The 22500-nt window shown below is 41.0% G+C and overlaps 1 protein-coding gene across 1 annotated transcript in view; it reads left to right on the forward strand.

Moving 5' to 3' along the window:
• The window catches only part of grin2aa (glutamate receptor, ionotropic, N-methyl D-aspartate 2A, a), a 140425-nt gene that overhangs the window by 3920 nt on the left and 114005 nt on the right, over positions 1 to 22500 (forward strand). The window contains exon 2 of the mRNA XM_029437502.1: positions 5006 to 5509. Within this exon, the coding sequence (XP_029293362.1) occupies positions 5009 to 5509 (501 nt within the window). The 5' untranslated portion in view covers positions 5006 to 5008. The remainder of the gene's footprint in view (positions 1 to 5005; positions 5510 to 22500) is intronic.

Below are 22500 nucleotides of genomic sequence, written 5' to 3' on the forward strand. Positions count from 1 at the left end.
TGGTGAATTCAAATGTCATTCGCTCAAGGTTTTTCAAATTCAGTGACAATTTCCTGCTGAAATCAGTGCAGTGGGGGAGAAATGATGGACAGATAGATGAATAAATTAAAGGGCGATGAATGAATGTAGCCAAATGGATGAGCCAATGTGCGATGGAAAAAAAAAACCCTCATACAATATTAAGTGTAGTCTTCTACAAACCACAAAGTATGTATACGCATCGGAAAAACATACACTTATCGTCCTCCGCATCAACCAGTCCAGCCCCGACTCTGTAAATAAATAATATCCATAGGGTGTGTACAGTATGTTAATGTAAATTTAATGGCAGATAGAAGATAGAAGGAAGAACGAATGTGACCGCAGCAGTAAACTCAATCATATTAATCATCATGTAAAGATGATGCGGCTGAATTATGGATGCCTGTGAAGCTTAGTTATGTGTGGACCAGAATCGTGGGCTCTGTGGCGGTGAATCCACGTGGGAACTGTGGTCAGAGAGACTTCAGTGCCGATTGTGTTTAGAGTGTGTTTCTGATTCACTGAAAAGGAACATATAGGATAGAGAAATAACCCTGACCATTGTTGATATTCACTTTCTTATTCTGTGAGAACGTGATTTGTAAGAGTACGTACAAGCGCTTGTGTCAGGTAGGACATATGTATGAGTCTGTGTGTGTGTGTGTGTGTGTGTACAATAGCCAGTATTATGAATGTGTCTGCCAAACATCCTTTACTGTTGTGGTGCCAAGAAACGATAGCCTTTGTGTGACGACAAACTGCCCCAACCCAATTTGGCTAAGGATTCTCTCTCTCTCTCTCTCTCTCTCTCTCTCTCTCTCTCTCTCTCTCTCCCTTTTGTCTATCTCCCTATACATTTTCTCTGCATTGCCTTTACTTCTTCTGCTTGTTTTTCTCCTCTCCTGTCCATTTCTATCCACTATCCTTCTTTCCCCCAAATCCCCCCTGTGATGCTGCACAGTTGAGACAAGGAAAGATAGATTTAAAAAATAAGACTCTTTTGTTAATCAGATTTCCACGCCACCCATTGAAACTGAAACATAATCATGTCAACAATGGCCTCGCCTGTATCTATAAATACCATAATATGTCAAAATGGTACCATTTTGACCTTTTTTATAGGTCTGGATTTGCCATGCACCATGACTGCAGCTACCTACAGTGAAAGATGTCAGAGTGTGTTTTCTCTAAATATTTTTTAAAGGAGGATACATTTCCTGGCCTTGTAGCTTTCTATTATCCTCATTTTAATTTCATTTTATTCCATTTATTTATAAGGCCAATGCACATTGATATAGGCAACATGTATATTTTATACAGTATGTGCACAGTGCATAAGAAAGCATTTATGTAACTGCATTGATGCAGTCTGTCCTATTCTATCCTCTCCTCACATTTTCCAGACTGTGTGGGCTAAATAACTCTCCTGTAACCTCAAGAAAGTGCTGATGAAAAGCATTTTAACAGTTACTGTGCTATCAATAGTGAAATGTACTATTTAAAATGATAATAGCAGCAGCTGCAGCTGCAGGATTGTCTAGCGATTATGAAGACAGTCCTTCACCCGGAAGGCTTGAGTTTAATGCCTCTTGACAGGAAGAGTCCGCCTTGCTCAAGTGCTCTTCAACAAGACCTGAAAGGGGAGACGGGCAACATGGGGCTCTTCTGTAGCTAAGAAAATGTAAAAAGATCGGAAATGTTTAGTGACGCTGTTTATTGACCAACAGTACAAGAGACTGTGGTTGTGCTCTCTGTCGGAGTGAACGTGTGTAAGTGTAATAAATGAAGCAGGATTTAAATAAATAGAAATAAATATCAGTCCTATCGAATTAAGTGATTTCACAAAGTGACAGGGCAAGCATTCATGTAATCCTACAGCTTTTGGGTGACCGAAGATGACGCATTTTTGACAGAGACACGAGGAATCTATTAAGCATCAGTGCTTTCTCTGCAGTGAATGGACAGAGATTTGGATGATTCATCCTCAGGTCTGCTCTAAGCGTGTTTGTACTCAGTTGGGCCGGGAGGGACAAGCAGTCCTCTGCTCGTTTTAAAAACACTGTATGACACAGTGAGCCCACATGCATTATTCAGCCTTCCTCTGGAGTCTCAATTTCATTACAGAATCATAAGGTATCATAATCCTATCCCACACAAAATAATCCAAAACCATCATCATACTTTCAAATAGACAATGCAGCCACAGTTTTCTCTTCTTGGGTTAAGCAGGATTGAAAAAAAGAAAATGTATTTCATTACTTATCAAAAAGGTATTCTGGTATGGATTCTGATAACACGCTTTATGATCGCTGAGAAACTCAAAAGGCCAGTTAAACAGCAGTTGACAGATATGTGTGGCACATAAAACAGTTTGGAATAAATTGCTTAGCGAAGTAGTTGGTTCTTTTTTAAATGTTCTATAAATTACAGTATCTGTAAACTTATAACACGTTAACAGGTGAATACAGGGCGCATAGTCCCACCAATATGTTCTATTTTAGTAGTGAAAAAGATTATGAAAGGTTTGCATCCTTATATGCATCGTCACACATATTCCAGTAATAAACAATAATTGGATACATATCATATACTATTGGAATTCAAGTAAGTGCACATGTCATGGGAAAGTAGGGAACATTTTAAAAAAAGTAGTAAGAGAACTTTTGTATTCATCGGCACCAAACACGTTTTATTTTGTAGGTATTCTGTTAACTATGAGACACATAGACAACGAAGCTGGATGAAAAACTATCCTGTCTTGGTAACTTTAAAATCTGCATTTAACTGGTTGCTTATGAGAAGATGTTGGTTGGTAACATGTTGATGACTCGCTGTGTGTTTCACACTGTTTTGTAGCTTATGTTAATGGGGGGAAGGAACACTTTGTAAATGAGGCTAGTTTCTCATGATCTCATGATCTCAGTGCTTACATCTGTGCTGGTTTCGATAAACTACAGAGCCTGTGAATCAATCATGCACCAACAGCCTCTGCACCTACGCCAAACGCATGTGTCCCTGTCACTGAATCCATAAATCGTCAGCAGTGCACATGGGCACATTATGTGACCATATGTTTTATGCCCTTCTGATTTTGCTCACGCTCTACTGTTCAGCACACCTGCTCATACATGATGATAAACCTACACATACTCACGGATGTTTTATGCTCTCTGAGCATTGTGCGTCCGAGGAGGTCCAGTCAGTCTTCTCTCTGTAGGGAGAGGGGTGGTGGAGATTGTGATTTGTGTGTGTGTGTGTGTGTGTGTGTGTGTGTGTGTGTGTGTGTGACGATGACGTCACTGCGCTCCCCTGCTCTGGTTGGTGCAGAGTAACGCATGCACACTCTCAAACACACACACATTAATTTGTTTTGACTGAGGAAACCCCCATGCCCCCCTGTCAGAGGCCTGCAGTGGTAGCCCAAGCTATTTATAGCACTCGCCGGTTCATATCAGTGTGTTCTTTCTTTCTCAGCCTTATGTAAGTTGTGTCTTACGTACCTCTTTGATACCAAATGATCCGTGTGCGCGTCTGACAGCTGTGACAGCATTCTGTGCGTTGAATCATTTATATAAGAATCTAATAAATACATGTGCAGAAATGTTCAAAACAGCATCAGCGTCATGGGTCACTGACTTTATTAAACACAATATTTCTTTTTTCTTTTGTTTGATTCACTATTCACATCAGAGTTTTATTGTTGGATGAGAAGAGATATTTATATGTCAATTCTTACCATACAACTCCAATAGTGTTGTGCTTGCACGGGGATGACTCTTCTATTAGGTATTTATTAAAAAAACATCAGTGTGACAATGGCGTACACCACTTTTATGGTTAAATATAAGTTTTTACTGTTATATTTACTGTCAACCCACTGCTAAGATCATGACAGTGGGGCTAATGCAGTGAAGACATAATGTTTGACTTATCTGTTTGATTCCTGATAGGAAGCTGTGAATAGTTTGACCAAATTTAGAAACATTTGTCAAATATGAACAAGACAAAGAGTCTACGGCCATGCTTTGAGCCAATACTGACTTCCACATGCTCACAGTAATTATACTAACATGCTGATGCTGAGCAGATACAATGTTCACCATGTTCACCATCTTAGTTGAGTGTTAGCATGCAAACATTTGCAAAGTAGCACTTAACACAAAGTACAGCTAAGGCTGATGGGAATAGTTTTGCTGGGAAAATCAGTATTTGACCTTATAGTGGTGCTAGAAGAAAAGTTAAGGGATCCCCAAAATCATTAGGATTTATCCTCTGGGCACCATGAACGTCTTAACTGAAATATTTCAGTTGGGAGCAAAGTGGTGGACCAACCAACAGACTGAAAGATCACCATTGCGATCTCTACAAAAAATAGAACCGTACTTTGAGATATAATGTACGGCTAGAACTCGTTTCCTTGTACTGTATGTGGATAAAACCTGAACTCTATAATATGAAAAACAAATTACCAACACTTACATAAGGGTTGGGGGTTACTGGCAGGAAGTGTTTTAGAACAGAATGTATATGGATGTTCAGTACAGTTACTGTCACTCATAGTGCCCCCCCTTAATGTGCATGAATCTATGCTGAAAGTTGAGTTTTAAGATATTACACAGCCAACTGTATAACTGTCAGCCTGCCTCTTCCGAACAGCACAGCTTGCTCTTGAATCATCTGATGCTAGTGTCGTGACCATAAAGAATATACTTGTTATTCATCTTCTCTTTCTCTCACCCCTCCGCAACTTCCTCTCAAGGCCATCTCCCTCCCTATAGGGTTTATGTGTTTAATAACGTTACTGGAAAAAAGCTGAATATCTGCAACCTGAATGTGTTTACTTGAAAAGTTCTTCATTAACAATTTATCTCCCCTGTCTTTTTCTCTTTGCCATCATCTTTCCACACTTCTCTCTGCCACCTCCTTCTCTCTTTTTGATCTACCTTCATCTGTTCTGTTTTCCATCATCCTTTTTTCCATGCAGGGGATGAAGTGGTTTGACAGGATGTCCCTCAGCAGCAAAAAGAGTAAGAGGAGGAGTAAAAGGAGCAGCAGTTGCAGCGGCAGCAGTGGTAGTAATATTGTGCTGCTATCTTTTGCTCTCCTGGTGGCGGTGACCCTGATTGCGGACCCCGTGGCGGCTCAAAAGCAGCGAACTAGCGCCGCCTCGGAAAAGGTGCCGGTCCTGAACATTGCGGTTATCCTGGGACGGACGCGCTACATCTCAGAGCGGGACATCCGGGCGCTGTGGAGCAAGGAGGACCCCATCGACGTCAACGTGGTCACACTGCTGGTCAATGAGACCGACCCGAAAAGCATCATCAACCACATGTGCGACCTGATGTCAGGGACAAAGATCCACGGCGTGGTGTTTGGGGATGGCACCGACCAGGAGGCCATCGCCCAGATTTTGGATTTTATTTCCTCGCAGACGCTCATACCCATCCTGGGCATCCACGGAGGGTCCTCCATGATCATGGCTGATAAGGTATGGAGAATAATGGGTGGAAGAGTGCTGGATGAATGTTTGACTACATGGATGTTGTTGATGAATGGATGAAGTTGTGCAAAGCCAGGTGGTGTATGGAGTAGACTGGATGGGTGAATGGAAGAGTTAAAGATGTTGCAATGAATGATTGGTTTGGAGTGATTTGCTACAAGTTCTGACTTTGAGTCCTTGCTGATCCAACAAAATGAAGCACACACTCACCTGTCACGGTAAAATGGTTATAACATCTTAACATGCTGACAGACTGGAGGGAAGCCTCGCCAATTAGGTGTCTAAAGAAAGAAACACAGATCAGTCCACGGCAGTATTAGAGGAAGAGATGATGTGGAGGAAGTAAAGGTGGTAGGGGGATGAGGTATCTGCAGAGAAGTGTTGGAGGAATGGGTAGATGAAGAGAGCGTTTGAAAAGCAGGTAGAGAACAAGAAGAATAGATGACTGAAGAGAAGATGGGGGGAGGGATAGAAGGAGTGGGTGTTTGTAAGTTTGGCTAACGGCAACTGCGTGGTACAGTGAGCTGTAATCTTTGAAGTCTCCATTCATGGGGCAGGATTCCTTCAGACAAAGTGCAGGAGTCCTGATTGGCTCTCACGTTTGAATAGGCAATGCCCCTCGCCTGCCAATCACTTTGAACTGTGAAAGGGAATAGATGAACAGCACATGATACTGTGCAGTGCCTAGCTCCTGGGATTCATCAAATTCACAATGAGGATATTCTTATCTGTTATTTGCCCAGAAGATGAAAGAAGGCTTACCAGACAGTGCGTTAGCCAGACTTAAAGATGCTACATATAGCATTTTGAAACATCAGTGTGTCTATTGTCAAGTTATTGACAGATGTAGTATCTTGGTGTAATTATTGTAAACAAATTAAACCGGGGGTCCTATCCAATGGTATTGTTAGTGCTAGTCTTTTTCAAAATGACTACCACACTTCTGATGAATCCTAGCCACTAGTGTTTGTTTGTCTCTTCTTTCACTTCTCTAAAGAGGACGAATTGTTTTTCTATAAACCTTTCTTTTTCTTCAAGATCCGCCAGTGCGTCTAAAGACGCTCCAGCCGATTTCCGACCAAATCCGACCCCGTGGCCCACAATAAAACATTCAGTGCAGAGGTCGGTTGAGACTGTAGAACCTCTCAGCGACTATCTTGTTTGTTTACAGTAAATATACAAATGTCTTCAAGTTACTGCAGAAATGGTTTATTGATCCTGCAATGCCACATGTGGCATCTTTGAGAGGAGGGAAGGAGAGAAGGGGTTGAGTGTTGCAGGAGAGGGCAGAAGAGGAGGGAGGCGAGTGTTGAAATAGAGAAGGTGGAGAGGGGAAATGAGGGGGTGAGGGATAATCTCTCAGTTTGACCAGAGGCGAGGCTGAGTGGAGGGGAATTACAGAATGTCCTGATTGGCACCTGCCACACACCTACTTCAGCCACACGCGCACACACACACACCACACACACACACACACACACACACACACACACACACACACACACACACACACACACACACACACACACACACACATACACATACTCCTCATGTCCCCTGTCAGGGAGTGTCATCCAAACAGCAGCAATTCCGCTCCTTGACAACAGGAGAATTTCTTTTGCAGGAGCAGATGAGGTGAAAATAATCCACTTTAAGGTGCTTGACGCATCACTTTGTCTTCTCTTTGTGGTCTTTCTCACATTTTCCTTATTTCCTCCCAATTTGTCCACCTTTTGGGGATCCAACGTTTTCACCTGAGAACAGTTCATGCACTTTGTATATGAGGGCACATTACCGGACAATCATGTTTGGTTTACACTAGTTTTTCTAACAATGTATAATAGGGAATCTTATAAATTGGAAATCCAAGCTGGGGGTTTGTTCAAGTCAGTTCATGTCAAAGTGTGAATGTGATCAAACCATAAAAGTAACATTTGCACTCCAGCTACATCTTCAAATATATGAGTTTTAGTATGTTTGGAAATAATCACTGTCCCATAATGCATCTTAGTTGTTATTAGGCCTGCAACTGTTTATTATAATTATCAATCAATCTCTCAAGGATGTTTTTAATTAAAGGTTTATACTATAACATGTCATAAAATATCAAAAGAAAATCCTAATCATAATTTCCTAAAGACCAAGGTTACTTTTTCAAATTGCTCTTTTATTTCCGACCAACACAAATATGTTCAATTTATAAAGATATGTAACAGAGAACATCCTCACCCTGGAGAAGTAAGCACACGTTTGGCACATTAAGTTTGATATATTATGTAATCTATTATCAAAATTGATTCATGAACTAATCTTTCAGCACTAGTTGCCACCATGTAGTTATATTTTCCTATTTAGCTAATTAACATTTTTTGTAAATAATCCTGAGGTGACTACATTAGTCCACCTTAAATGTTTCTCTCCTGTCTCACATTTACAATTTATTATATGATTAGATGTCCTAGCATCATTTATATTCAGTCAGCAGGATAAGCTGTGAAAGTGTTAAAGCCGAAATTAAATATAAAATGCCTTTTTCATCCCTTTTAGAACACATTGTCTGTCATATTGTGCATCTACTTACCAATATATGCCAGAAGAACAAGGGAGGTGTGTGTCGAGCCACAGCTCCAGCTCCAACTTGATTTCTCAGTCCAATCAAATGCGAAGGATTTCATTAAAATCCCTCTTGTAACTGTCAACTGCTCAACTATTCAATTTCACTATGGAATACTGTCACAGTACAGAAGCTAAAGATACTCTTACTTCCATTTCACTGTGACTTTTAGTGCATGCTATCTGTTTAGCGAGTGCTGCAGTGTGTTCCCATCCCAAACAAGGATTAAGATTCTTCTAGTGTGTCCTCTGCCCTATCCACTCCTTGTAAGGTTTACAAAGTCTTTTACCCTCCATTTTATAAGTTTATATAACTCCTCACCCTCTGTAGGTTAAGGTTTATACGGCTACCCTCTGATGTGTAAGTAGCAGAGTCTTTCTGCCGCCTTGTTCCATGCAGATTTTCGCTAATCCTCATGTGAAATATGAGGAGAAGCTCGCCTCCAATGATTATGCCTCGTAAGACCCTCCGTGTGTTTGTCTATTCACGATTACGCCTTCGTACTTGAGTGTGCGTAGACTTGCATGACATTTCCATGCATATATATATGCTTTAATGCCTCGGCGTGCACTGAATATACCGTGTGTGTGCTTCCTTTGCCCGTCACTTGGAGTCAAATCTCTCTTCCAGTCAAAGCTGTCTCAATGTCAACCTCTAGAGAATACTATCTGAGAGCTTCTGTATTTAAAAAACCCCCCCACCCTATTTACGCCTTATCTGCTCTCTGTTTTTACTTTCTTTTCTCCTTGTATTGTCCCTCAACCCATCCCTCTATCCTCCTATCAATCCTTGCCTGTTAATTAGATAAAAGTTGCAGTATCTCTTTGCGTTAGTCCCTTCCATACATCTCTCAGCTTTTGTTGAATAATGCATAATACGCCTGTATTGAAAATAATACATTATTGATTAAGGAAAGAAATGTCTTCTCTTGCTGCATTCTCAGCAATGCGAAGGTACCACCCTGGCAGCTCCTTTAAAACTGGGTGGGTAGAAAAAGAAAACAAATCTCAGTTTGTATTATTTTGCCCATTGCTGACATTCATTATCTTCACACTTTCATTCTTTTGTTGCTGTTGTGATTTTGTCGCCTTTTGTTCTCTCCTTTCTTTCCTGCATTAACTTTTTAAGGCTTCCTTATTCCCTTACCCGGTGTAATTGTGTGGGTGGATGTCTGGGCGGACTTGTTGATTGGCTTCATGTAATTCTCACGCTAAATGGTTATCGACTTGCTCACAGGTCAATACCGGCAACCGGATCATGTTTGTCACGGACACTCTCTGCGTTTCGTAAGTCTTTGTTGATGTCTGCCCTAACTCGGAGCCGTCTATTGATACTTCCAGTTGGATTTGTCTAATGTCTTCTGCCGCTGCAGCTGTTTGCCTTTTCCTTCTGAAAGAACACTCCTTGTGAATTTAATCATGGCCTGAATGCACCAGATGTGTTAACAGCAGCAATGGGAGATGTCCCTCTCTGTTTTGCAACTTGAAGAAAAACAAACACTTTGCTTCTGAATAAAACAAAAAGTGTTCAAAGAGTTGGAATATATTGTGATGCTCTTTAATGTTTCTCAGCAGTGTAACACTTCAGATAAGAGTGTGTGTGTGTGTGCGTGTCCTGCCTTTTTCCCTGCACAGTTCAAACATATGTTTGTCTTTCTATATTTGTGAGGACCTTCATTGAGTGCGTTCCCTGGCCACTTACTCTAACCTTAACCACCACAAATAAATGCCTAACCCAAACCCTGAGGGACTCACTATTCACAGGCCTGCACCTTTGGTCAATCTTAACCACATTCCTTCACTTGCAGAAACCCAACCACACCCTCCACACTTCCTCCATATTTTACCATATTTTACCATATTTTACCATATTTTACCATAATTTACGACAACCCCCATATCTCATCCTAACCCATTTAAACCCATTTACCTGATCACTATGCATCCTCAAACTCCAATTCACAATCGTATGGGCCTAGCAACTCACAAGCATGTGAATACAAGTCTGACAAAATCCTAAGCCTGGTCTTAACACCTTAACAGCTTCGAATGATATTGACCTACTAGTAGGCTCAGAAGGCCGGTATCATCGATTCACATGGGTAATCACCGATACAAATACATGACACCACCGACCTCTAATGGCCGTAGTGTTTATAACGGGGGCAAAGGAGGAAGTCGGGTTCCAAAGTATAAAGACAGACACATTCAAGGAGATTGGGGTGGATGGATGGGCCAGATAAACACAAGACTTTCACCCAGGAGACTGCTGTTTGTTTCCCGTGTGAGACCACCTATTTGTTTTTTAACCCAGACATGATCTTTTCTTAAACCTAACCAAGCAGTTGTGTTGCCTAAAGCCACAACAAACTGGTTTGTTGTACCACATGTTTAAAACTGCAACCCTAAGTTTCACTTTCACTTTTGCAACATGTCCATTCTGCCCCCTCTGAAGCGTTATAACTGATAATGGCCATACAATGGGCTGATAACAAACTGGCAACCTTTTAATATCTTGTTTTAAGTTCTTTTAAGGTTGTTTTATATTATGTTACCTGTGTCCTGGCACCCCCGAGCTCGACCTCGGGATGAAGACTGTCTCTCTTTTAACCTAACCCTAACCTAAACCTAAATCATTCTGAACCCCCTATGTATTTTCACCCAGCATTAATGCTTTGAACGTCTTAAACAACTGACATTTTATTTACATGGGTTGATTAATTCATTATTCAGTGATTCAAACAAATTAATAAATATTGTGTCTGATGCTTAGTGGCACAGGCTTTTCATATGCGTTAGTATTCAAAGCAACGCCTGAGACGCCCAGATCAGCCCTCTGACACCACCACTAAAAAAATAAAGTAATCAATTCTGTATATTTGTTATTCAAAACCAAAATCAAAGATATTTTTCCTTCAAAACAGACATTGGTCTCTTGTTGAGAATAAATTACTTTAAGAGTAACTAAACCCAGGAAGATAATATTGAGTAGTGGTGACATATTAATATTTTGAGATATTAAAAAGATCCTTCACTTGACAAATAAAAATTAAATAACTAGTGCGCCGCTACATCACAGCTCGACCCTTTCTCCTACCAAATTACGTTACCATACCATACAACAAGAATGTGATGCTTAAATGTTTTGTATTTTATGTGGACCCCAGGAAGAATAGTTGTTACTGTGGTAATAACTAATGGGGATCCTAAATCAAGTAAAGTAATGTAAACTGCATTCTCAATTACATTTTAAGGGAAATGTATATTCTTCCGGATTACGGTTCGCACTTTTAAACACGTGGTTAACATTGTAAACTGAAACAAAACAACCGAGTATAGTTTTGTTGCATTTTAGTTTTATGTTAAGGCAACCAACCTACTTGGTTAAGTTTAAACAAAAGAACGTCATGGTTTGGTTTCAAATCCGTACGTTTAAGTTGGGGACGTGAATGTAAAAATGCCAACATCAACCTCTGAGACAGGAACACCTGTCTCCTGGGTGAAAGTCTTGTGTTTATTTGCCCCATCCAACCACCCCGACGTGATACGTCAAGAACAAACATAATCTGGAACAAATTGCGTTTCCTTCAAAACGTAATTGACAATGCAGTTTCGTTGTCTTTGAACGTAATTTATCAGGACACCAGGCTGCTCAGCTTGGTATCGTCATACTTAGCTGGTGGTGTCAGATGTTCAACAGATTTATTGCTTTTCAATCATGAAGGTCAGTGCAGTAACACTTTTCCTGTATGCAACATTCACTTTGGAGTAAAGTCAAATATCTACGTTTTATTTACTGGTTTGAACTTGGTGAAACTGACATTTGTCGATGGATCCCGAAATGAACAGGATATTCCGATCATGCATATTGATAGTACTCCTTGTAAATTGTGCCGCCAATATACAGTATGTGTATGTGATTCATGGCAGCTGTCACTGCGACTTGCTGAAGGCTTGTGGCTAAAAAAAGTATTTTATACCAACTAACCACACACACACGATGTAACTGCCAGCATTAATGTAGTAGATGCCGCGTGCATGTATGTGTGTGTGTGTGTGTGTGTGTGTGTGTGTGTGTGTGTGTGTGTGTGTGTGTGTGTGTGTGCGTGTGTGTTATTGTGATCAAAGGACATTATTCATCCATCCCTGTTGTTGTCTCCCCTCAGGCTGTATAATTACAGTACACACACACACACACACACACACACACACACACACACACACACACACACACACACACACACACACACACACACAAGCACTCTGATGTTTGTTGCTTCCTGCTTGTGTCAAATAGCAAGGAGTGAGCGCGACTGAGAGAGTGGATAGAAATAACATTTTATGAAATCACTCATGAGTTTGTCCAATTACTGCGTGAAGACGTTTGTTTTTGTTTGGCTTAAATCACACTGTCATTTAACTGGAGCATCTTCAGAATGCTAAACCACAGGGCCTGCCGCACTGTCACACACCTCTGTGCAGAAAAATAATCTGCTTGTGTGTACACAAAAGTGCCTGTGCGTGTGTGTGTGTTAGTGTTTATGTGCATGTACTTTATCAATATCTTGCCAACAGAGACAATCTGTATCCGTGTGTCTATAATTGACTATATGTGGGTCCAGGGTGTGATAGCGACATCACTGGTTGTCAGATATCCTATTCCCTAGTCCTCGGTGAGATTCCCATGGTAACACTTTACTTGTGAGCTATCCATCTTTTGTATTCTTAGTGTGTGTCATTTGTGAAAGTGTCTGTATGTTACTGTAAATCTAAAAAATATTTACATTATGTGTGCATGTGTGTGTGCAGCTACTGTATGTTTGAGTGAGTGTGTAATATTACAATAGCTAGATGCAGCTGTCTCGCAGATGAGAAATGGCCTCTCTCTTCTCAAAGGGAATCAATTTAAATGAATATGTGGGACTAGAGGAAATGGAGCTGTTAGCTCTTTCTATGACTATATTTCCCCTATTTTCCTTCTTCCTCATCTCCCTCTTCTTTCTGGCTTTCCCTGATGGCTTCTGTTCCAAAGTATAAAAAGTTTGTATTTGTGCCGCATAGTTTGAGCTTCACTGGGCCTGTGAGCCTCCTCTCTCTCTCTCTCTCGCTCGCTCTCTCTCTCTCTCTCTCTCTCTCTCTCTCTCTCTCTCTCTCTCTCTCTCTCTCTCTCTCTCTCTTGCTCTTCAACTCTTGTTTCCTGCCTTTTCTAATTTCTCCTCCTCTCTCTGTTCTCTCTCTCTCTTTTTTTTCTCTTTCTCTCTTTTTTTTTCTCTTTCTCACGGCGTCTGTCACTCCTTCCCCAAGTCTCTCAGGAGAGCCTCGGCTTCAGCCTCGGGAACAGCAGCAGAGTATACAGAGATTGCAGCAACATGCACACTCATAAAACAGCACACACACACACACACACACACACACACACACACACACACACACACACACACACACACACACACACACACACACACACACACACACAAAGTTCCATATAACAGGAGCACAAAGAAGCTTGCAAAAGAAGAGTGCACTAACAGTGACGGATGTAGCCAGGTAGACGAGTCGGGTCAGGAGCTGTAAAAGCTGTTTTCTGTAATAAAATCACCTGAATGGGTAGCTCTGGCACTGTAAAAATAAAAGCTATGACCCAAAGCATCTTTTCTACTCTTAAATTAATTGACAAAAGCAGGGGATGGAAGGACGAACACTGCCTTATGTGATGGCTAAACGGGACTATAAATTGATTTTGATGTTGTACTGGCATTTACGTCAGTCTATAATCTCCTTACGCACTTCATCTTTTCCATTTTACCCTTCTGCTGCTACTTAGTCCTCTGTTTTTGTTGTTGCCGTTATGTCCTTCCACCGAACGAATTGCACTCTTTTTGCAGAAGCCGCTCGTGCTATGAGAGACGCTCAAGCCACGTTGGGTCCGTGCTCCGCATGCTCTTGGAAGTGTAACGCCGCCACATTAAAATCTATTCAAACAATTTGATTGCCATTATTACCGTACAAGTGTTTTTGTGTGTACCAGATAGAGCGCATTGTCACTCTGCACTGCCGTTACAAGGATAAACAAACAACAGCCTGGCTAACATCAGACTAATCCTCTTGTCTGTTTGTCTTGTGTGCATTTGTGTTTTTGTGCATGAATGACTCTCAGGCTAATGTGTGTGCGCATTTTTAGGGTAGGTCCGACGATCCATCTTTTTTTGTGTGCTTCTTGTTGATTAACCCAAGTGTCCCAGCAGTAAATTGAATTTCTGATCTACTTGACTCGACTCTTGTCAGCCGCCATAAGCCGACATAAATACCCTACAATAAATATAACATAAGCTCGGCGACCGAGAGACAGAAGAGGCACACAGAGAATAACGCAGCTATCACAGCTTTGGAGGAGAGAATTCTGTCATCTCAGTTTAAGCCTGACTAATATACAGATAACACATGCATGCAGTTGCTGACTGTGAATGTATTTTTCTCATTGTTGTGTCACGAGGCAATCGCAATCCATGTGAGTCTAATATTTGTTAAAATAAAATAAAAGTCTCCCGTCGCTGAAGCCTTCTAAGAAACATTTCCTCATTTTCTCTGATTAAATTGTCTACAGTCTTTAAGATGCAGAACCTCAGTGGATCTTAATTCTTGGTATGTACTGAAAACTGCTTCATTATGAGCGACAGCTACTTATTAACTAGAAGCATCTTTCAGGAGGACTTGTCAATCACAGTTATAGCGGAAGGAGAGAGACACAGATGTGAGTGAGAGGTTGGGTTTTTTCCAGGCTTTCTTATTACCACCTACTGTCACTCAAGCTCTTGAGATGCACACAGATACATATCAACTAGCTTTGCCCTTAGGATGTTGACCTGATGGCTTATTTATGTTGAGATAAGTATATATTTATCAGGGGGAAGTCTAGATTGACAGCTTGTTCAGGATGTATAGCTGCAAAGTATTTTCAGGATGGTGTTGTAATGATAGACCCTGCAGCTGAAGCCACCTTGCTATCAGAAAGAGAATGTACGTTTAAACATACAGTCAATTTGCCTTGGAGTATTTAAAGAGGACATCACAAATAAAAGCAATGTACTGCAAAAGTCAAAACGTCAATAGTACAAATATGAAAAAATACCATAAAATGTTTGAACAATATCACTTTCAAAGTGAGAGAGCTGTACAGTTGTGTGGAGAATGCAAACATATATGACTCCTTATGCGACCGTGGGTGGTGTGTTACATTGACAGAAGGCGGTAAAGGAAAAGAGTTTGGCTACATACTGTATCAAATCAAATCAAATCAAATCAAATTTATTTGTATAGCCCCAATATCAACAAATTATACATTTGTCTCAGTGTGCTTTACAGACTGTACAGGTTACAACATCCTCTGTCCTTAGACCCTCGCATGTATCACGAATCAACGTATATGCTCAGGTACAGTACTGCACCTTTTGGTTTTTTAAATATGAGCGTATTCATAGCTGTGACACAAAATAATCTTTGAAGTTCATCAGTAAGGGAGAGATTAAATATCGTTTCTCTGCTCAGTCCTGAAGTATAACAAGGGAGCCTCTTCTTCACTAATGCTACTTTTGTAATTCCATCCCTTCCATTTTTACATTTTATTTGGAATATCATTAACACACAATAAATAAAACATTTTATTGTAAGATTGAACACAACAAATGGCGTGATCAGAGTGAACATCTCAAAATGCCGCTGCCTGTTACACACAAACTTAATTCAGCCAGAGCTTAAAGTTTAAAGACGGTAAGAACACATTGTCTTGTCCACTTTCCCTCTTTTCAGCTTTTATCTTTTACACTTCCCAAAGTGTCTCATTTTCTCACCTTATTTGCCACTTTTCAAATTCATGCTCAAATTCCAAATTTGGTTAGTAAAATGCATATTTTAAAATGTATATATTCGCCCCTTTGCAACTGTAAGTATGTAAGTAATCTGTGCTGGCTATAGTAGGCTAGCTGATTCACCTCTCACGTTTGTATGAGATTCTTATCAAAACACATTTTCTAAAGTTATACGATCTTTGAGAGTTTTGATAGTTTCCCGCCCTAACAGAAATGCAAATTCAAAATGGCAGCCGTGGAAATGAGGTCAGCTCGGCTGTTCAGTGGTTTAGACCTCAACATCAGTAATAAGGAGGGAAATCTAGGAGCCTTTAATAAAGTGGCTTAGTTATTAGCAACCTGGTATGAGGACACTTGAATGTGTTGAATGGTACACACACACACACACACACACACACACACACACACACACACACACACATACAGAGAGGTGTCTTCATCTCATACTGTATGTGCGCTCACATTTCTCTTTCTCTGGTGCAGTGTTGTGTCTTTGTTCCCTGATTATCAGTGCAGTCTTTAGGCTTGTTTCTGCGGTTATTTAAAAATAAATAACACACGCACACACACACTATGACGTCTTCCCTTTGAGCTGCTTTGAGATTTGAATGAAAATCCACCGTGCTGGGAGGTCAGGCAACAGTCACTTGCTTTAAGTTTGATCTAATTAGATGAGCCGCGGAAAAATTGGACCTCCCACTCCTCAAACTTCAGCTCGGGGAAAAAAAAAAAAGAGGGTCGGAGGACGGTGGAGAGACAGATGATAGATAGGGCAGGAGACTTTTTGCTGAGGTTTTTTAGAGAACATTTTTAAATGGGTCATTGAAAAATAGTAACAAACACAGCTCAGCTTTCATTTGGGGGCTACAGCGTTTAAATCCTTTTTTTCCCCCTTTCAAACCAAGTCTCCCTGCGTTCCCGTGTAACTCTTTCTCTATCATCATCTCCTCCTCTCATCTGCATTTCTCATCTAATCTTGAAAGTCTATCCGTCCTCCCTTCTCTCTTTCTTCTTTCCATCGCCGTCTTGTTAAGTGTTTGAAGATTGTTGTGAGAGATTTCTCCTCGTAACTATCGAAGCCATGTCGAAAGGAGTTGGCAACAGCTGCACCCCACTTGCCGTTTCCCTCTTAAGTACCCATGTACACACACGTGCACACACAGCACTTAACAAAGCAATGCCCTTTGCCATCCTGAAGGTTTTTAGTGTTTGATGTAGCTCTCTTATTTAATGGCAATCTTTTCCCTCCATTTCTTTCCCTTCTACTCCGTCTATTTCTGACTTTCAAGAGCTCACAGCTACACACAAGTATACATGCAGCACACACACACACACACACACACACACACAGTCATGCATAAATGCTGTGGCCAAATAACTCCGCAGTGTCTGCAGTGAACGAGCACAATCGAGTTAGAGTAGGGCTGGCTTGCTTCTCTCGCCTTCTCACTGCATCCTGTGTCGAGCTTCTCTCGCGTATCAGCCCAATTCCATTAAAATGCACCATAGTCTCTCCTTTAGTGTTAGCCTAGTGTAGCCTAGCCCAGCACTGCACCATGTTGGGGGCAGTGAGCTGTGCTAAAGGACAGGGAACGGAGAGATGCAGGCAGTGAGAGTGACATGAATTAAATATCCCTCCGACGAGCCCTCTTCCTTGTTTCACTCGTCTCTCCATTATGATGGAAAGCCCCGTGGAGCATGAAGTCAACCTTAATTGTTCTGAAGTAGCGGAGCTAGATGGACGCAAGGATGGATGGATGGATGGGTCGAAGAGAAGAAGAAAAAAAAAGAAAAAGGGACGACTTGTAAGAATGTCCCTGTGTGACAGGCAGCGAACAAGCTGTGAGCACAGTGGGGGTCTCTCAGGAAAATGGCATTATTCATGTTTTTCTTGGCACACTCAGTTTATTTGTCCCTCTCTGCAACCTCTCCCTCACTTCTCCATTCCACGTAATGTACAGCCAGCACTCTGCTCTTAAAACTTCAGCTTAGAAAGAAAATGATGCACACATCACATCCATTAACAAGGCAAAGACAACTTAAGAGGTCTTGTCGAGCCTGACAAGAAACTGGAGTGTCCTTGTGTCTGTCTACTGGAAGCTGCACATGCTTGACATCCGCAAACTTTTGACCCTCTTGAACTGAAAGTAACAGAATACTAGCCTCAGCTCACGCTCAGGTATAAAGCATGTACTGTATGTCATACATGAAAATGTGGCGGACAGAGTTTGCAATAAGTCAGTGTGACAGCTACATGATTTGTAAGTACTCTGTAAGACACTGTTATGCAGGAGCTTTATTATGTAGGCTTCAATGGCTACCAATGTGTCCCTCTAAATTTTTGTCTTCCGGCTTTTAAATGCTGCAGTGAACGACTTTTTTGGAGGGAACTATTTTTAGTTTTCAGGTCATTTGCAACTTGTCTCAGCGCTCTCGGTTGTTTTAACTCCAGAGTCCTTAATATGTAGTCCTTAAAGTGTCGTGTCACATCATGTAACTGACGTAGTGCAGTGAGCTCTTTCGCTTTTTTAGATTGTAGTGTTTTGCAATTCACGTGACTTCAAAAGATAGGGAGGGAAGAGAATGGGGACAACGAAAAGGGTGACTCAACAGCTTTCTTCTTGAAGAAGCAACAGAGAGAAAGGAAAGAAGATGGGCTGAGCACACATGAGAGAGTTAAAGATAGAATAAGCAGTACATAGGAAAGCGGAGAGAGGCTGAGGGGCTTTTAAAGAGGCAGTCTTTAATTAAGTTGATAGTGTGTGGTTATTAGCGATAAGGTTTTTGCTGAGAAACGTCAGTGCGCATCCTATTAACCCCTTACCTCCCCCTGCATACTGTAATTACTGTATGCGACCTCCGCTACTGCCAACACTGCACGACCCTCAAACCCGTCCTCCTGGTGCTCAAGGTGAAACGGCCACGGCTTCATTCAAATGTAAATGAATAATAAGATTATTACATTGAAAATGTTTAAGTCCGTCGTTCATGTTTTACCTGATGGATTGTCTTATTGACTTATTTTTAATAACAACAATCTTTTTTTCCTAGTATTTCTGCTTCATTGATGTTGGGGCAGCACCTTATTTGGTAATGTTTTGAACTGTATCACTTTTGAAATGTAACACCTCCCAACACATACATTTTATTATTTATTTTTCTCAAAGATGAGATGAAGTATATTTTAAGTTAAGATGTTCTAATACATACTATTATTATACCGTGCACAGTGTAGCCATATGAGTGCTTGTGGACCCATACCGCACATTATTTTAGGACCTGTTCCTATATGTTCTAGTTTGGTGTCCCACTTCCCTCCAGCTTCAGCATCACCCTACTTTGTCTGTATCTTTCTCTTCTCCCTCTCTGTTTTTCCCTTTTCAATTATCCTCCCCCGTTTCTGTCCATCTTATCCAGCCCTTGGTGCTTTATAGTCTGTTTGGGAGGACGCGCGTACGCCGAGACATATGGGAAGGATTTAAAAATAGCAGAAGCACCAGAGAAAGAGAGAATAGGAAGGGAGGGGAGGGAAGATGAATGGAGGGGAGGGGGTGGAAAGAGGGAGGGTTTCAGGGCCAACATTGACAAATGGGTCTGTGGAGTTAGCCGGGGCCCTGGGGTGCACCGTCAGTTAGGTCAGCACTCCCCAAGGGGATCGGGGGAAATGGGGTTTTTACCTGCCGAAACACCTGAGAGATAGAGAGAAAGAGAGAAAGAGAGGGAGTGTAAGAGAGATGAGAGAGAGAGAGAGAGAGAGAGAGAGAGAGAGAGAGAGAGAGTCCGTAGTATTTGTGGCGACAGAGGTATTTTAGCTTCACCTTCCTGTTATTTAAAGACACAGGAGATGGTTTGCCGTCCCATTTTGTCCAGAAAGCGCAGCAATGGTGTATCCTTTACACGGGGCTGTAGTAGTAGGATTTACCTGAGCGTCCTGCTTGTTTGTAAGGGAAACTCTAAAGAGATACACCAATTTTGAAACATCGTAAAGCAAAGAAATAAGGGTCACGCCGTATTGATATTGTTTGTGTGGTGAAAGGAAGCGTAGGTTTTGTGACCGGCCTCATGCCAGCTGTTAGCAGTCCTATTAATATTTATGCTAATCCTTCTCTAATAGTAGTCTTTCTGAGTAGTTGTAATTGTGTAAGCTTAACAAGACATTAGACATATGGTAGTAGCAGCATCGGGGCATCTACCATTAAGGAAACTACAACTTTTTTCTTCTTCTTCTTCGCTTCTAGCAACCTAGGGTGCGTTTACATTTAACAATTAAAAATTAAAACTCATGTTTTTTTGCATAGATTTTTCATAAATACTATATTCTTTATGTGGTATTAGAACAACAGTTGTTTGGGTTTATTAAATGGTATAAGAGGGCTGGTCATGAATTGGTGGCAATGAGAAGTTAGTTTATTTCAGCACTTTTACATTATACTGTATATGCACAAATGATACTCAACTGGTGTGTGAAAAGTACCAATAGTGCCAATTCTTCACATTTGAGATCGTGTACACCACTTTACATAGCTGGGTTTAATGAAACGTATGTATGCCCCTAAATAACACTCTTTATACAACTTCCCAACAAAGCAACTCTTCGTCCTTACCATGAAATTCCTCCCAACAGCGTCTCCAGGTAAGCCACCACTGTGTGATGTCTTAGGTAAGCTGTCCTTGAGAAAAGTGATCCTTTATTCACTTCACTGCAGCAAACCCACGCGCTGCCTGGCCGACCCTGGCTTTCTAAGCTTGAATACTGAAGATCCAGAATGAATAGAAGTGTTTTTTATGAAGGGGTTTGAATGAATCGAAATCATGGAATTTCAATAGCTCATTTAGAACGGTTGATGATGAGTCCTGATGAGATGGGGTTTTTGCGTGTTTGTGTGTGCAGCATTTGTGCGTTGGCTTGAGCGTGTGGGTGCAACGTGATCAAGCTTTTTTGTATTTCCTGAGTGTGTGTTTGAGATGTTAATTTAGTCCGACCTTGACTAGGAGGACCGGGCATTCTTAGTGCAGATCCACTGGAAAAAGTGCCGTAACGGAAGACATGCACACTCACACACACACAAAGAACACAAAGTTTTGAACTATGTCAAAGGGATTTTTTTTTTTTACTGTCTACACTTTACATTTTCACAAACAAAAAAAACGCTAACACACACACACACACACACACACACACACACACACACACACACACACACATACACATTTACATCTACAGTATATACTACTTAACGCTGGTGGTTATAATGTGGGGTAGATCCTAACGTGTGCCTGTGGCTGCGCATGTGACCAGCCCACACACACACACACACATACTCACACACACACACACACACACACACACACACACACACTGTACTCACAAGAGAACCATAGTGTAGTTTTTCATGGCCAACTAACGCTATTCATTTAGCATTCTTATCAATGTGTTTGTGTGTGTTTAGAACTATAATATAGCCCAACAGTAAAAGCAGCTACTTTACTTTACTCACAATTTATAATCCATAAGCGACTCATATGAGTGTTTTCTAATCTTCTACCTTCGGTTTATGCAGCTAAAATGACTTTAGTAAGTTTAGCTAAACCACCATAATGGTTAAAAGAAATGGCGGTACATTAGGAGGTGGCACATCCCAAAAATGTGTTGTGTCTTTGCTACTGAAAAATAAGACACGTGTGAGTTAAGGAGTGCCTGGGTATTATGATACTTTGACAGCTGTAAGAAAGCAATAATCTTTACTTAATTCTATTCTCTCTTTATGAATATGTTATGGGTCTTGTTTCCACTCTTGACTGTCATTCATTTGTTTCTGGAGCCATTTGTATCTTAATGCAGTAAATGAAGACAGAGGAGATAAGAGCCCAAGTTCTAAACAACAAAGTCATCAAACTAGAGAAATATTGTTAATGTGTACACAAAATCATTTTATGTGTGACTTTACAAAATGCCAGCACACACAGACAGCTCTGTTCCAGCTGCAGACTTTTGTACCATTTAATTAGGAAATGTGTACCTGTCATAAACTGACACATAATCAGAGTGGTCTCCCCAGCGCGATCACAACGGCAGAAATTGTTTTCTCTGTTGCCACTTTGTCTCATAAACAAGGAAATATTGCAAATGAGAATTTAATTATTTAACAGTTAGCGTAATTGTACTCCTCCCACAGCACCGGTGATGATAGGTGTCTTCAGAATGCGATTAGAAGAGTTGGGGTAACTTTACCCAAAGCGAAGGACACTTTGGAACCCTAAAAGTAGAGAAGACGATGACCAAAGGATATCGGATGATGGGAATCAAAGGGCTGAGATAACATTTTGAAATTCAGTTTTCCCCCACACACACACACACACACACACACACACACACACACACACACACACACACACACACACATTACTCCAGTTTTACTGATGGCAAAATGCCTGCAGGGGGCGTGGTGATACATTTTCTTAATGGATGCAGTCTCTCCTCACTACCTTCCCTTGTCTTTC

Source organism: Cottoperca gobio, chromosome 8, assembly GCF_900634415.1.
Source record: "Cottoperca gobio chromosome 8, fCotGob3.1, whole genome shotgun sequence".
Lineage (NCBI taxonomy): Eukaryota > Metazoa > Chordata > Actinopteri > Perciformes > Bovichtidae > Cottoperca > Cottoperca gobio.